Source organism: Procambarus clarkii, chromosome 11 (assembly GCF_040958095.1).
Source record: "Procambarus clarkii isolate CNS0578487 chromosome 11, FALCON_Pclarkii_2.0, whole genome shotgun sequence".
In the NCBI taxonomy this organism is placed as follows: Eukaryota; Metazoa; Arthropoda; class Malacostraca; order Decapoda; family Cambaridae; genus Procambarus; species Procambarus clarkii.
The window spans coordinates 32,848,172-32,865,671 of NC_091160.1; the positions used below are offsets into that span (position 1 = coordinate 32,848,172).

Consider the following 17,500-nt stretch of genomic DNA (forward strand, 5'->3'; position numbering starts at 1 on the left):
TATTGAGTCAGGTTAATTATCGCTCAATTTCCGAGTAATTAGATGACTTAGTTCATTGATAAGACCCATAATTAGCACCCAGTTCCAAGTTTTAAGTCCTTCCACCAGTATACCTTACTACAGTGGTATCCTGGGGAGTATACCTTACTCCAGTGGTGTTCTGGGGGAGTATACCTTACTCCAGTGGTGTTCTGGGGGAGTATACCTTACTCCAGTGGTGCCCTGGGAGAGTATACCTTACTCCAGTGGTGTTCTGGGGAGTATACCTTACTCCAGTGGTGTTCTGGGGAGTATACCTTACTCCAGTGGTGCTCTGGGGAGTATACCTTACTCCAGTGGTGCTCTGGGGAGTATACCTTACTCCAGTGGTATCCTGGGGGAGTATACCTTACTCCAGTGGTGCCCTGGGGAGTATACCTTACTCCAGTGGTGCCCTGGGGGAGTATACCTTACGCTAGTGGTGCCCTGGGGGAGTATACCTTACTCCAGTGGTGTTCTGGGGGAGTATACCTTACTCCAGTGGTGTTCTGGGGAGTATAACTTACTCCAGTGGTGCTCCTGGGGGAGTATACCTTACGCCAGTAGTGTTCTGGGGGAGTATACCTTACTCCAGTGGTGTTCTGGGGGAGTATACCTTACTCCAGTGGTGTCCTGGGGGAGTATACTTTACTCCAGTGGTGTTCTGGGGGAGTATACCTTACTCCAGTGGTGCCCTGGGGGAGTATACCTTACTCCAGTGATGCCCTGGGAGAGTATACCTTACTCCAGTGGTGCCCTGGGGAGTATATCTTACTCCAGTGGTGTTCTGGGGGAGTATACCTTACTCCAGTGGTGCCCTGGGGGAGTATACCTTACTCCAGTGGTGCTCTGGGAGAGTATACCTTACTCCAGTGGTGCCCTGGGGAGTATACCTTACTCAGTGGTGTTCTGGGGGAGTATACCTTACTCCAGTGGTGTTCTGGGGGAGTATACCTTACTCCAGTGGTGCCCTGGGGAAGTATACCTTACTCCAGTGGTGCCCTGGGGAGTATACCTTACTCCAGTGGTGTTCTGGGGGAGTATACCTTACTCCAGTGGTGCCCTGGGGAAGTATACCTTACTCCAGTGGTGCCCTGGGGAGTATACCTTACTCCAGTGGTGTTCTGGGGGAGTATACCTTACTCCAGTGGTGCCCTGGGGGAGTATACCATACCCCAACGGCGTATACACAGAAGGGTGAATATATCATGCCTTCGGCAGAATCCTCTGAGGAGGAATATACCTTACACCCAGTGATATACTCCTACGGGGGGGGGTGAGGGTATACGAGGGACATACACCACCTCCTATCATACACCGTGTATATAACGAGCCCTAACATACTAGGTCGTAACTTAGGGTTGAAACGCTGCCTGTTAACTCGTGAGTCAAGTTTGGCGGTCGGTTGTATTTGGTTGTATTATGTATTTGGGGCTGGTTGTTAGCGGTTGTTAGCGGTTGTTAGCGGTTGTGAGCGGTTGTGAGCGGTTGTGAGCGGTTGTGAGCGGTTGTGAGCAGTTGTTAGCGGTTGTGAGCGGTTGTGAGCGGTTGTGAGCGGTTGTTAGCGGTTGTTAGCGGTTGTGAGCTGTTGTTAGCGGTTGTTAGCGGTTGTGAGCGGTTGTGAGCGGTTGTTAGCGGTTGTGAGCGGTTGTGAGCTGTTGTTAGCGGTTGTTAGCGGTTGTGAGCGGTTGTTAGCGGTTGTTAGCGGTTGTGAGCGGTTGTGAGCAGTTGTTAGCGGTTGTGAGCGGTTGTGAGCGGTTGTTAGCGGTTGTGAGCGGTTGTGAGCGTCGCTGTTCGGTCCCCGACGGCCCAAGTGGTTCGGTACCGGTCCTTCTCTCCTTCTCGTATCCCAGCTCTTAGTCTGTCTCATATCACAGCTCTTAATCTGTTAGTTTAAGAGCTGAGAGGTTCCAAAAGTTACCCCTGGTCACCAGAGGTCATCAGAGGTCACTAGAGGTCACCAGAGGTCACCCCAGGTCACCAGTGGTCACCTCAGGTCACCACAGGTCACCTCAGGTCACCACAGGTCACCTCAGGTCACCAGAGGTCATCAGAGGTAATGAGAGGTCACCTCAGGTCACCAGAGGTCACCAGAGGTCACCTCAGACCAACACAGGTCACCACAGGTCTCCTCAGGTCACCTCAGGTCACCAGGGGTCAACACACGTCACCACAGGTCACCAGAGGTCACCAAAGGTCACCTCAGGTCACCAGAGGTCACCACAGGTCACTAGAGGTCACCTCAGGTCACCTGAGGCCAGGCGACAGCCGTCCTACCAAACATATTTGGCCAGGAATCAGGTGAGAATGTTGACAGCGTGACAGCTAGAGTGACACCTGGCCGGCCTTGATGAGCCGGCCGTCATGGACAACACCTCTCAGTATTCATAGCTCAAGTCCACCTTACTCAAGTCCAATAATGTCCAATGTCAAGTCCAGTAAAGTAGACTTCAGTGTAGTGAAGTGTATACACCACACGGCATCACTGCACTACACCACACCACACCACTACAACACACCACACCACACACCACACACTACACCACACTACCACACCACACCACTCCACACTACCACACACCATACCACACACCACACCACACACCACACCACACTACCACACACCACTACCACACACCACACCACCCCACTACACCACACCACACCACACCACACCACACACCACTACCACACATCACACCACACCACACACTACACCACTACCACACACCACACCACACACTACACCACTACCACACACCACACCACTACCAGACAACACACTACCACACCACACCACACCATAGGCCAGACCCACACCACACACTACACCACTACCACACACCACACCACACACTACACCACTACCACACACCACACCACTACCACACAACACACTACCACACCACACCACACCATAGGCCAGACCCACACCACACACTACACCACTACCACACACCACACACTACACCACTACCACACACCACACCACACACTACACCACTACCACACACCACACCACTACCACACACCACTACCACACACCACACCACTACCACACACCACACCACTACTACACACCACACCACACCACACCATAGGCCAGACCCACACCACACACCACACCACTACCACACACCACACCACTACCACACACCACACCACACCACTACCACACACCACACCACACCACACCATAGGCCAGACCCACACCACACACCATACCACTACCACACACCACACCACACCACACCATAGGCCAGACCCACACCACACACCACACCACTACCACACACCACACCACTACCACACACCACACCACTACCACACACCACACCACACCATAGGCCAGACCCACACCACACACTACACCACTACCACACACCACACCACACACCACACCACACCACTACCACACACCACACCACTACCACACACCACACCACACACCACACCACACCACACACTACACCACTACCACACACCACTACCACACACCACACCACACCATAGGCCAGACCCACACCACACACTACACCACTACCACACACCACTACCACACACCACACCACACCACACACCACACCACACCACTACCACACACCACACCACTACCACACACCACACCACACCACACATCACACTACCACACCACCATAGGCCAGACCCACACAGCCTACCCGCATGTTATTGATGTGCCGTGAGAGAGTCCCCGGCCAGAGTGAGCTATGGACCTTTGACACAACCTCTGATACTGCCGATAGATGGCGCCCTCTATTATCATACCAAATGTGTCCTGTATGTGTCCTACCCCCCCCCCCCCTGTATCTGCCCCACCCGTGTCCCCGTGTCCTAGCCCCATACCAGTACCACACACAACCATACCACTACCACACAACCATACCAGTACCACAACACAACCATACCACTACCACACAACCATACCAGTACCACACACAACCATACCAGGTTCCTCTGACTTCCACTATATATTAAGAAATGAACTGTCAGAACAACTGGGCACATTATCGGCAGCTGCGACCCCTCACTCTCCCTCTCTTGAACTTGTTGGTTAAAACTGTTAACAGGTTTGGAGTGGGGGCGGTGGAGGGGGGGGGCAGGTGTGGGGGGTAGTTGAAGGGGGGTATTGACGGTGGGAGGGAAAGTGGAGGGGTAGTTGACAGTGGAGGGGGTGGAAAGTCTATTTGAAACTGTGTATGGAGTCAGCCTCCACTACATCACTGCCTAATGCATTCCATTTATTAACTACTCTGATATTGAGATTTTGTTTAATGTCTCTGTGGGTCATGTGGGTACTCAGTTTCCATCTGTGTTCCCTTGTTCGTGTGCTCCTTTGTGTTAAATAATGTTCTTATCTATCCTGTTAATTCCTCTGAGAATTTTATATGTTGTAATCATGTCTTCTCTGGCTCTTCTGTCTTTCAGTGCCGTGAGGTGTGTGTGTGTGTGTGTGTGTGTGTGTGTGTGTGTGTGTGTGTGTGTGTGTGTGTGTGTGTGTGTGTATGTGACTATATGTGTCTGCAGAATCGAGATATTTAGCTCTTGGACCCCGCCTTTCTGACCAATTTATATTTCCTCTATTATGTCTGCTACATATATTTCTCTCTAACACACACACACACACACACACACACACACACACACACACACACACACACACACACCCACACACACACACGCACCCCCCCCCCCACACACACACACACACACACACACACACACCCACACACACACACGCACCCCCCCCCCCCACACACACACACACACCCACACACACACACCCACACACACACACACACACACACACACACCCACACACACACGCACCCCCCCCCCCCCCACACACACACACCCTGCGGCCCGACATCCTACTCGATAAATCTAAATTATTGAGTGCTAGTAACAGTAACAAAATGCTATTGAAGACCAACCCGCGTTGTTTGACATTACGAACACTGATACACACTCACAGTCGTTAAGTGCCACTTGAGGCACTTACACCTCACCTGCCGCCTCTCGTAACTACCAATTCACTTAAGAGGCCCTCATAAGTCTCTTACAATTAACAAGTGCACAAAAGTTGGCATTTCTTGCGCTCGCGGTGTTGCCAGTGTGGAGAGTTTTGTTTTTTTCTACCTCGAGGTGAATTGTGATATTTCGAGTAGTTAAGGCAAGTAATTGGTGGTATGCAGTCTACAGCCATTGGAGCCGTCTTGTAACTATGCACTGATGGTTTGGAAACGGCCTGATGGATGAGGTAAATGATTGAGTAGTTTAACCTTCGGGTGGTTGAGGAGATAGTTCATTCATCTTAAAGATCAAAGTGACGGTCATCTGTCTACACTGACAGTCTAACTGTCACGCTGCTCTGGTGACTGTTCACTTCACTATCAAAACAATTACATTTCACTATTTTGCACCATATATATAAACAAAACAATGTTTTTGTTAATTTGTTTATTGTGTGTGTGTGTGTGTGTGTGTGTGTGTGTGTGTGTGTGTGTGTGTGTGTGTGTGTGTGTGTGTGTGTGTGTGTGTGTGTGTGTGTGTGTGTGTGTGTCTGTGTGTGTGTGTGTGTGTGTGTGTGTGTGTGTGTGTGTGTGTGTGTGTGTGTGTGTGTGTGTGTGTCTGTGTGTGTGTGTGTGTGTGTGTCTGTGTGTGTGTGTGTGTGTGTGTGTGTGTGTGTGTGTGTGTGTGTGTGTGTGTGTCTGTGTGTGTGTGTGTGTGTGTCTGTGTGTGTGTGTGTGTGTGTGTGTGTGTGTGTGTGTGTGTGTGTGTGTGTGTGTGTGTGTGTGTCTGTGTGTGTGTGTGTGTGTGTGTGTGTCTGTGTGTGTGTGTGTGTGTGTGTGTGTGTGTGTGTGTGTGTGTGTGTGTGTGTGTGTGTGTGTGTGTGTGTGTGTCTGTGTGTGTGTGTGTGTCTGTGTGTGTGTGTGTGTGTGTGTCTGTGTGTGTGTGTGTGTGTGTGTGTGTGTGTGTGTGTGTGTGTGTGTGTGTGTGTGTGTGTGTGTGTGTGTGTGTGTTGAGAGCCGGGACCCAAGAGCTATGGTTCATCCCTCAAGCATCCCTGGGAGCCTGGTCGGCCGAGCGGACAGCACGCTGGACTTGTGATCCTGTGGTCCCGGGTTCGATCCCAGGCGAGAAACAATGGGGCAGAGTTTCTTTCACCCTATGCCACCATGTTACCTAGCAGTAAAATAGGTACCTGGGAGTTAGTCAGCTGTCACGGGCTGCTTCCTGGGGGTGGAGGAGGCCTGGTCGAGGACCGGGCCGCGGGGACACTAAAAAGCCCCGAAATCATCTCAAGATAACCTCAAGATAACCAACAAACACATAGGAATTAACAATCACCATATAGCAATTGTTTGTGATCTATAGACTCAACAAATAAAATACAACAACAACAAAACGATCTATAACAGTTCTATCATTGTATAATAACAGCCTCGTTGAACACCGGTCCCTTAATGATCTATAATTACCGGATTACCTCCGGATGTAACAATGGTTGTAGGTGGGGGGGGGGCCTTAGTGGCTCCCCCCCCCCCCACACACTGTGGCAGACCACCACAGTCTGGTGGATCATGGTATGGAAGCCAGGGTAAAATAGGAACTATCGGTTGTGAATCCTAAACTGAGTTCCACAATTTCCATTACGTTATCCACAACTACTCGCTGTGTAGTTAAAGATAACAACTGATATCCTACTAAAGATAACAACTGATATCCTACTAAAGATAACAACTGATATCCTACTAAAGATAACAACTGATGTCCTACTAAAGATAACAACTGATATCCTACTAAAGATAACAACTGATATCCTACTAAAGATAACAACTGATGTCCTACTAAAGATAACAACTGATATCCTACTAAAGATAACAACTGATATCCTAAACTGATATCCTACTAAAGATAACAACTGATATCCTACTTGCAACTTGCAATCTTTAGACACATTTTCCCAACTTTAAAATTTCCGAAAGGCTCATTAGAGTTCAACGTTGCTTGCTTCTGCATCACTATTGTACCCATTCTCTAACGACGTTATCTTCTTGAGGTTATCTTGAGATGATTTCGGGGGCTTTAGTATCCCCGCGGCCCGGTCCTCGACCAGGCCTCCACCCCCCAGGAAGCAGTCCGTGACAGCTGACTAACTCCCAGGTACCTATTTACTAAAAACTTTATACACCCTAAACACAAAATTTTCTTCACTTATAAATAATTAATGACTTACAATATAAGTCCACTTTAAGGGAAAATGTGAAAATTTGTCCTGAATATTATGTCCATGTCTGGAAGGCTATGTGTGTGTGTCTATCATCCGCTCTTCTCTGTAATGAAACAAATCTTCAGCTTACTTCTGAACCTACTGATGCACGCCTGAGTTCAATACTCGAGGTTGCTGTAGCCGAGAACTGGAAATGTTAATTAATACACTGTATTATAAGTATTTTTTATTATAAGTATTATATTATATTATTATATAAGTATTATATGTATTATAAGTATTGTATTATATGTATTAAAAGTATTGTATTATATGTATTAAGGCTATAAGGACCATTTTACTATCATTATCAATAGTAATTTCAGTCTTCCACGCATCATAGAGACCAACATGATATCTTACTATAGCAAAGTGATAACAGCAAACGGAGATAACCAAGTAAAAAAAGCAGGTTAAAACAAAAGATTAAAACACAGTAAATAAAAATCATTTTCAAGGGAAATTTTTTAAATCTGATCAATAAAACTGTTGTGAGAAGTACCAAGAATCAGGACAAAACTGAGTCCAGCTGCTGTTGGTGATAGTGAGGACGACCTCTGGGGGGTGGTGATAGTGAGGACGACCTCTGGGGCCGGTGATAGTGAGCACGACCTCTGGGGCCGGTGATAGTGAGCACGACCTCTGGGGCTGGTGATAGTGAGGACGACCTCTGGAGCTGGTGATAGTGAGGACGACCTCTGGGGGGTGGTGATAGTGAGGACGACCTCTGGGGCCGGTGATAGTGAGCACGACCTCTGGGGCCGGTGATAGTGAGCACGACCTCTGGGGCTGGTGATAGTGAGGACGACCTCTGGAGCTGGTGATAGTGAGGACGACCTCTGGGGCCGGTGATAGTGAGGACGACCTCTGGGGCCGGTGATAGTGAGCACGACCTCTGGGGCTGGTGATAGTGAGGACGACCTCTGGGGCCGGTGATAGTGAGAACGACCTCTGAGGATGGTGATAGTGAGCACGACCTCTGGGGCCGGTGATAGTGAGAACGACCTCTGAGGATGGTGATAGTGAGCACGACCTCTGGGGCTGGTGATAGTGAGGACGACCTCTGGGGCCGGTGATAGTGAGAACGACCTCTGAGGATGGTGATAGTGAGCACGACCTCTGGGGCCAGTGATAGTGAGGACGACCTCTGGGGCCGGTGATAGTGAGCACGACCTCTGGGGCTGGTGATAGTGAGGACGACCTCTGGGGCCGGTGATAGTGAGCACGACCTCTGGGGCCGGTGATGGTGACGACGACCTCTGAGGCCGGTGATAGTGAACACGACCTCTGGGGCCGGTGATAGTGAGAACGACCTCTGGGGCTGGTGATAGTGAGCACGACCTCTGGGGCTGGTGATAGTGAGGACGACCTCTGGGGCCGGTGATAGTGAGCACGACCTCTGGGGCCGGTGATAGTGAGAACGACCTCTGGGGCTGGTGATAGTGAGCACGACCTCTGGGGCCGGTGATAGTGAGGACGACCTCTGGGGCCGGTGATAGTGAGCACGACCTCTGGGGCTGGTGATAGTGAGCACGACCTCTGGGGCCGGTGATAGTGAGAACGACCTCTGAGGATGGTGATAGTGAGCACGACCTCTGGGGCCAGTGATAGTGAGGACGACCTCTGGGGCCGGTGATAGTGAGCACGACCTCTGGGGCCGGTGATGGTGACGACGACCTCTGAGGCCGGTGATAGTGAACACGACCTCTGGGGCCGGTGATAGTGAGAACGACCTCTGGGGCTGGTGATAGTGAGCACGACCTCTGGGGCTGGTGATAGTGAGCACGACCTCTGGGGCCGGTGATAGTGAACACGACCTCTGGGGCCGGTGATAGTGAGAACGACCTCTGGGGCTGGTGATAGTGAGCACGACCTCTGGGGCTGGTGATAGTGAGCACGACCTCTGGGGCTGGTGATAGTGAACACGACCTCTGGGGCCGGTGATAGTGAGAACGACCTCTGAGGATGGTGATAGTGAGCACGACCTCTGGGGCTGGTGATAGTGAACACGACCTCTGGGGCCGGTGATAGTGAGAACGACCTCTGAGGATGGTGATAGTGAGCACGACCTCTGGGGCCGGTGATAGTGAGAACGACCTCTGAGGATGGTGATAGTGAGCACGACCTCTGGGGCTGGTGATAGTGAGGACGACCTCTGGGGCCGGTGATAGTGAGAACGACCTCTGAGGATGGTGATAGTGAGCACGACCTCTGGGGCCAGTGATAGTGAGGACGACCTCTGGGGCCGGTGATAGTGAGCACGACCTCTGGGGCTGGTGATAGTGAGGACGACCTCTGGGGCCGGTGATAGTGAGCACGACCTCTGGGGCCGGTGATGGTGACGACGACCTCTGAGGCCGGTGATAGTGAACACGACCTCTGGGGCCGGTGATAGTGAGAACGACCTCTGGGGCTGGTGATAGTGAGCACGACCTCTGGGGCTGGTGATAGTGAGGACGACCTCTGGGGCCGGTGATAGTGAGCACGACCTCTGGGGCCGGTGATAGTGAGAACGACCTCTGGGGCTGGTGATAGTGAGCACGACCTCTGGGGCCGGTGATAGTGAGGACGACCTCTGGGGCCGGTGATAGTGAGCACGACCTCTGGGGCTGGTGATAGTGAGCACGACCTCTGGGGCCGGTGATAGTGAGAACGACCTCTGAGGATGGTGATAGTGAGCACGACCTCTGGGGCCAGTGATAGTGAGGACGACCTCTGGGGCCGGTGATAGTGAGCACGACCTCTGGGGCCGGTGATGGTGACGACGACCTCTGAGGCCGGTGATAGTGAACACGACCTCTGGGGCCGGTGATAGTGAGAACGACCTCTGGGGCTGGTGATAGTGAGCACGACCTCTGGGGCTGGTGATAGTGAGCACGACCTCTGGGGCCGGTGATAGTGAACACGACCTCTGGGGCCGGTGATAGTGAGAACGACCTCTGGGGCTGGTGATAGTGAGCACGACCTCTGGGGCTGGTGATAGTGAGCACGACCTCTGGGGCTGGTGATAGTGAACACGACCTCTGGGGCCGGTGATAGTGAGAACGACCTCTGAGGATGGTGATAGTGAGCACGACCTCTGGGGCTGGTGATAGTGAACACGACCTCTGGGGCCGGTGATAGTGAGAACGACCTCTGAGGATGGTGATAGTGAGCACGACCTCTGGGGCCGGTGATAGTGAGGACGACCTCTGGGGCCGGTGATAGTGAGAACGACCTCTGGGGCTGGTGATAGTGAGCACGACCTCTGGGGCCGGTGATAGTGAGCACGACCTCTGGGGCCGGTGATAGTGAGCACGACCTCTGGGGCCGGTGATAGTGAGCACGACCTCTGGGGCCGGTGATAGTGAGCACGACCTCTTGGGCTGGTGATAGTGAAGACGACCTCTGGGGCTGGTGATAGTGAGCACGACCTCTGGGGCCGGTGATAGTGAGCACGACCTCTTGGGCTGGTGATAGTGAAGACGACCTCTGGGGCTGGTGATAGTGAAGACGACCTCTGGGGCTGGTGATAGTGAGCACGACCTCTGGGGCCAGTGATAGTGACGACGACCTCTGAGGGCAGATAACCACCGCCAGAAATATATATAAAACTTCCAGAGACAATTGGAAAATGTTATCACAAGCCATTAACACCAGAGTCGATAGATAAGAGTCTATTGTGGCGGCCTGATAGACATCGATAGAGGAAGAACGTGAGTCTATCTCTTGTGGGAACTCCTTCCACATGGGAGTGACTGAGGGGTCAGAGTTGTTGTTTAAGATTCAGCTACTAGGAACAAAAAAGTTCCAGGTAGCACGGTCTATGGTGATCCCGTTGTGGACTTCGGGGCTGTAACTGGAGGGTCAGAGTTGACGCTTGTGAGGTCATTCAGCGGTGTCCACACTCCCTCCCTCATGCCCCCTCCCCCCCTTGGAAATAAGACTAATGATGTACTGGGATTTATATGTAGAAAAGTTAGCGTTAAAAGCTGTATTAAATATACACAGGGAGGTATATATACATACACAGGGAGGTATACAGACACAGAGGGAGGTATACAGACACACACAGAGGGAGGTATACATACACACACAGAGGGAGGTATACATACACACACAGAGGGAGGTATACATACACACACAGAGGGAGGTATACATATTGCTAAAGACTTGAACAATTGGCTGGTTGGTGACTGAACTATTGTCACAGCCTTAATAACCCTCCACGGTTTGTTAGCTCTTCAGACGTAACGCACGCACGCACACACACACACAGGGGCCTCGTAGCCTGGTGGATAGCGCGCAGGACTCGTAATTCTGTGGCGCTGGTTCGATTCCCGCACGAGGCAGAAACAAATGGGCAAAGTTTCTTTCACCCTAAGTGCCCCTGTTACCTAGCAGTAAATAGGTACCTGGGAGTTAGTCAGCTGTCACGGGCTGCTTCCTGGGGTGTGTGTGTGGTGTGGGAAAAAAATAAATAAAAAAATAGTAAGTTAGTAGTTAGTTAGTAAACAGTTGATTGACAGTTGAGAGGCGGGCCGAAAGAGCAAAGCTCAACCCCCGCAAAAACACAACTAGTAAACACACACACACACACACACACACACACACACCTACGTGAGACCAGTCTCAGAGTATGACGCCCCCATCGTGCAGCTCCCACCTAAACAAACTCATGACACCATAAAAGTATCAGAAGTTTACAACAATTCTCATCATGGAACTGCGCGGGACTGTGTATGAAGAGAGACTGAAAGAACTAAACCTGACGACACGTATAAAATACTTAAGCGGGATTAAAAAAATGTGGTACAAGATGAAATGTTCGCAATGAATACCAATGGAACAAGTGGACAAGGGTGGAGGCTTGAGACCCAGGCGAGTCGTAGAGAATTAGAAAGCTTTCTTTTAGCTTTCTTGTAGCTTTCTCTTAGCTTTCTTTAAGATTAATAGGAAAATGGAATGAACTAAAGAAACAGGTTGCATAGAAGCAAACTCAATTAATAATTTAAGAAATAGACATGATAGTGGGTACGAGGACATGATCATTGCGTTAGACATCCGTCAGTTAGAAAGGCGGCGTCCAAGAGCTCATGTTCGATCCTGCCGGGGCACATATAGGTAAATACGCACATCCTGGTGGAGGTGTGTGCACGTGCGTGAGTGATGCCCAGTAATGTATAGAGCAGCTGGTGGCCAGAGTGGCTAGTGCGGGTTGGTGACTGTGCGGGTGTGGAGCGGGTACTGCCCTCTCTCTCCAGGTGGATACCCTTCTCTTTTATATATATGTTGGACAAATAGAAAAGTCCTTACAATTGCGGTTGTGACAACATGCTTATAGTATTAGAAATGCCCAAGCGTCTAACGCATTGTATCTACACACGAGTTTATGCGATCACATTATTAACTGGAATGGGGCGAAAAGCATTACCAATTGTGGTGGTTTCGTGGAACGGAATTTGATTGAGTCTGCTCTAATCAGTGTCCAAATCTTCTTAATGTTAGTACTGGTATGTATAAACTTGACCCATTTTTAAGTTATAATATTGCACAACAGTTTAAGAAAAAACTCTGATAGAGGCTTACAATGTCTCATTACAATATTATATTCATATATGGTGTGTTCATGAGGCTTATCTTTAATCTTTCATCCTTATTCTCTGACTGCTTAATCCTTTTTGACTATTCTAAGCTATACCTGTTTCTGGTCAATTCTTTCCCTAGAGATGGGTTGGTCAGGTTCCAGGTGTTGGCCTGTACCCTCTCTCTCTCTCCTCTAGTCAGTCTGGTGTTGACAACGACTTTAATCAGGCCGAAACGTTCACTTCCTTTCACAGTTCTCTGTGGATTTTCCGCATAAAAATGATCAGTGTTTTGTGATCGTCAATTGCATATATATATATATATATATATATATATATATATATATATATATATATATATATATATATATATATATATATATATATATATATATATATGAGGAGTATGTAGTGAGGGGAGAGAGAGAGGGAGGCCCGCGTGGTGTTCAACACCTCCCTCACGTCCTGTACAGGATGAGGACAGTTAGTCAGTTAGTTTAACTACCAGAGGCCAGCCGGGGTGACCAGGCGTGTTTGTACACACATGCACACCTTTCTCTCTACCTCTGTATACTCCTGCATATTCCCACATTCATGTATACAATATGTATATCATATATATATATATATATATATAAAGGTAGATGCTCGTGTAATTGTGGGGACCCATGGCCTCGGAAAAGAAAATAGAGAGCACTCAATGAAAACTGGAGGCTTGATTTTGATACGTATGAGTATTTGCTTCTCCTACCATCCGTTTTGTATTATTATACACTTTATCATACAAGCTGACACAGTTACATAACTGACAGGTTACAAAATGTGGCGAGCAAGAGGCCTATACGAGGAACTTTGTCTAGAAGCTGTAAATTACCCTGACCTGCCCTGGAGCCGGCCAGGAACCCCAGGATGTAGGTGGCAATCCCTCTCTGGATCACCCCACTGAGGCGCTGAAAAAGGAAGCTGGCTGCTCTTGGGTCTCATGCTTCGATGAGCCTGGAACCCAGAGCATTGTGAGAGCTCCGTGCACTCTCTCCTCCTGGACCAAGGGGTTTTGGACCCTCTGGCAAGTAAGGTGGACTGGTCATCTATTTCTCTGTACCTGTCTGATTCGTCTCCGTGTGTGACCGCATTACCACACATCCGAAGATGAGGCTCTCTCTCTGCTGGACACTGGGTAGAGGTAAGGCTCTTCTTAAGGCTGTCGTTGACTTCGTCGTTCCCTGTGAGTCATCCCTCTGATTCTCTAGAGTGCAGGCAATACAATCCGTATTCCTCTGGTGTGAGGAATGAATGTGAGAGAGAGAGAGACAGAGAGAGAGAGAGAGAGACAGAGAGAGAGAGAGAGAGAGAGAGAGAGAGACACTCAGAACAAGATTGTCGTAAGATGAGGCTCTCTCTCTGCTGGACACTGGGTAGAGGTAAGGCTCTTCTTAAGGCTGTCGTTGACTTCGTCGTTCCCTGTGAGTCATCCCTCTGATTCTCTAGAGTGCAGGCAATACAATCCGTATTCCTCTGGTGTGAGGAATGAATGTGAGAGAGAGAGAGACAGAGAGAGAGAGAGAGAGAGAGAGAGAGAGAGAGAGAGAGAGAGAGAGAGAGAGAGAGAGAGAGAAAGAGAGAGAGAGAGAGAGAGAGAGAGAGAGAGAGAGAGACACTCAGAACAAGATTGTCGTAAGTTGCTGCAACTGACAACTTACAGACTGGTAAGGCGGGGCCCAGGAGCCGATACTCGACCCTGCACACACACACACACACACACACACACACATACACACAGGTGAACACACTCATTCTCACGGGGAAACAAATATTCCTATTTATTATTAATCAACATATACCAATCTCTCAATGAACGTGTCACCACACACTATGAAACACGACCGACAGCTGGAAAGGCGGAACCCAGGATCTAAAGCTCAACCACCGCAATGGACAAATAGGTGGATACACGTATGTGCCTCACGTTCTCTGAAAATTAACGCATGAGCTCCAAAAGCGCATAGTGAATGCGTACGGCGCATATATCAGCTGTTAGACGGTGATGCGCGCGCCGACGCTCTCACAACAATAACATTGACATACGGGACATTGTGGCGGGAAGAAATGTAAACACAAGCCACGTGGTCGAGCGACCTGGGAAAATTACCCACCAAAATGGTGTATAATTGGTGTTTGAGGCTTAGTGTATAATGTTTGGTAGCAGGTTATTGTATAATGTGTATTTACTGTCTTGTGAAATGCAACAACAATACCACGTCAAGTCAACCATCTTCAACCACTCCTTCCCTACACGACGGCTCTAATTACTCCCCCCCCCTGTACCCCCTCCCTACACTTCTCTCTGCACAATACAACACCCCCTACACTACTCTGCTTCATGTCCCCCCCCCCACCACACCTACCCCCCCCCCCACATCTACACAACCCCACCACCTCAACCTCAAAAAATAATTCTACCGCGGATGCTCCCCCTCTCCACCACACCCCCACCCCAGCACCAGCCTACACAATGGAGAGCCTTTCACCACTACACCAGCTGTATAGTCCATGGTACAATGGTACGTTCCTCACTCAGAATGTCGCCCTTCCCTCTGTCTGTCTGTCTGTCTGTCTGTCTGTCTGTCTGTCTGTCTGTCTGTCTGTCTGTCTGTCTGTCTGTCTCTCTCTCTCTCTCTCTCTCTCTCTCTCTAAACCAATACATTATTTAGTAAAATAATGTTTCCTTTTATTAACTGTACTGTATGGTACTGTACCATCCAGTCCCCCCCTCTAACCCCTGGTGCAGCACACAAGTGGATCCCATACGAAACCTGTCCATCTTTTCTCAACCAAGTCGGCTTTGTTAACATATATTAAAGAGTTAAGAGCCCCGTGGCACTATAACAATAGTCTGCAAAGCTTCCAAACTCGTAAATTGTTTAATATATGGAAACAGAGCCGCCATCATTGTTGGAAGATGAACCGGTTTCGTAAATGGCTGGGTATATGCTTGGTTAATTTCGTTTTTTTCTCTGTTCAAACTGCCTGTTGTTACTCTCACCATCAGCAACAATCTCTTGATAAACGATAGTAAGATAAACCACAGCTGTGAGTATACAGTCTACCCTGGTCCACTTGGGGTGTGTGTAGACTAAAGACAGTCTACCCTGGTCCACTTGGGGTGTGTGTAGACTAAGACAAGTCTACCCTGGTCCACTTGGGGTGTGTGTAGACTAAGACAAGTCTACCTCGGAGCGCCTGGACCACGAGGTGTGGAGCAGGAGTCTCAAATACCACCAACTGCCCCAGGAAGGTCAATGACCAATCTTCATATGTAGTGATAATTGTGTTGACCTCTTGTAGCATATAGCCCTCTACCCCCCCCCTCCCCCCCTTTCCCCCCCTCCCCCCCCTTCCCCCCCCCTCCCCCCCCCCCACACACACCTGCTGCAGCCCCTTCACACCTGCTTCAGCCCCCCCGACACCTGCTTCAGCCCCCTCACACCTGCTGACAACCCCACACACCTGCTTCAGCCCCCCCACATCTGCTTCAGCCCCCCCCCACACCTGCTTCAGCCCCCCCCCCTCCCCACACCTGCTTCAGCCCCCCCCCCCTCCCCACACCTGCTGACAACCCCCACACACCTGCTAAGTATTACGCTAATGAGTGAGAGAGCTGGAATGGACTAATATCATACATTTATCATTAAAACATGGACACATTTTGATCATGTGTGGTGAACACTCTGCATCACGGCTAGGTTGAGCCGGTGTGTAGGTTCGAACACACACAAATGAGGTCAATGGGAATAACTGGTAAAGTAGGACGCTGGATACTCAGTTTTCTGTTGAACAGAACACAAAGAGTAACATTCAACCTTATAAAATCGAGTCCGAGCGCAGTTAAAAGCTCTGTACCTCAGGGTACAGTCCTTGCACCACTGCTGTTCCTTATTCTCATATCAGATATAGACTCAAATGCAAGTCACAGCTTCGTGTCATCCTTTGCAGATGTTGTCCCGTCTCGAGTACTGCTCAGTACTCACTTCCCCCTTCAGAGCAGGAGAAATTGCTGAAATAGAGGGAATACAGAGAACATATACGGCACGCATAGACGAGATAAAGCACCTAAATTATTGGGATCGTCTCAAAGCTCTCCAAATGTACTCACTAGAAAGGAGACGAGAGAGATACCAAATAATATACACCTGGAAAATACTGGAGGGCCAAGTACCAAATCTACACAGTAAAATAACAACATACTGGAGTGAACGATATGGAAGAAAATGCAGAATAGAACCAGTGAAGAGCAAAGGTGCCATAGGCACAATCAGAGAACACTGTATAAATATCAGAGGTCCGCGGTTGTTCAACGTCCTCCCAGCGAGCATAAGAAATATTGCCGGAACAACCGTGGACATCTTCAAGAGAAAACTAGATAGTTTTCTTCAAGGAGTGCCGGACCAACCAGGCTGTGGTGGGTATGTGGGCCTGCGGGCCGCTCCAAGCAACAGCCTGGTGGACCAAACTCTCACAGGTACAGCCTTCGTCATCCCCATGTTCCCTGTGAGAGGCCTGGACCTCTCTCTCTCTCTCTCTCTCTCTCTCTCTCTCTCTCTCTCTCTCTCTCTCTCTCTCTCTCTCT

At 49.7% G+C, this 17,500-nt stretch overlaps 2 protein-coding genes across 2 annotated transcripts in view; one reads left to right on the forward strand and one right to left on the reverse strand.

Moving 5' to 3' along the window:
* LOC123758257 (protein amalgam) overlaps positions 1 to 17,500 on the forward strand; it is a gene marked incomplete in the record, with an annotated part of 95,084 nt that overhangs the window by 40,198 nt on the left and 37,386 nt on the right.
* LOC138363647 (serine/arginine repetitive matrix protein 2-like) lies at positions 7,777 to 11,940 on the reverse strand. Its single transcript, XM_069323021.1, has 2 exons — positions 11,909 to 11,940; positions 7,777 to 10,864 (listed from the first exon to the last, which is right to left on the reverse strand). Exons 1-2 carry the CDS (start codon positions 11,938 to 11,940, stop codon positions 7,777 to 7,779), a joined length of 3,120 nt encoding a protein of 1,039 aa, XP_069179122.1.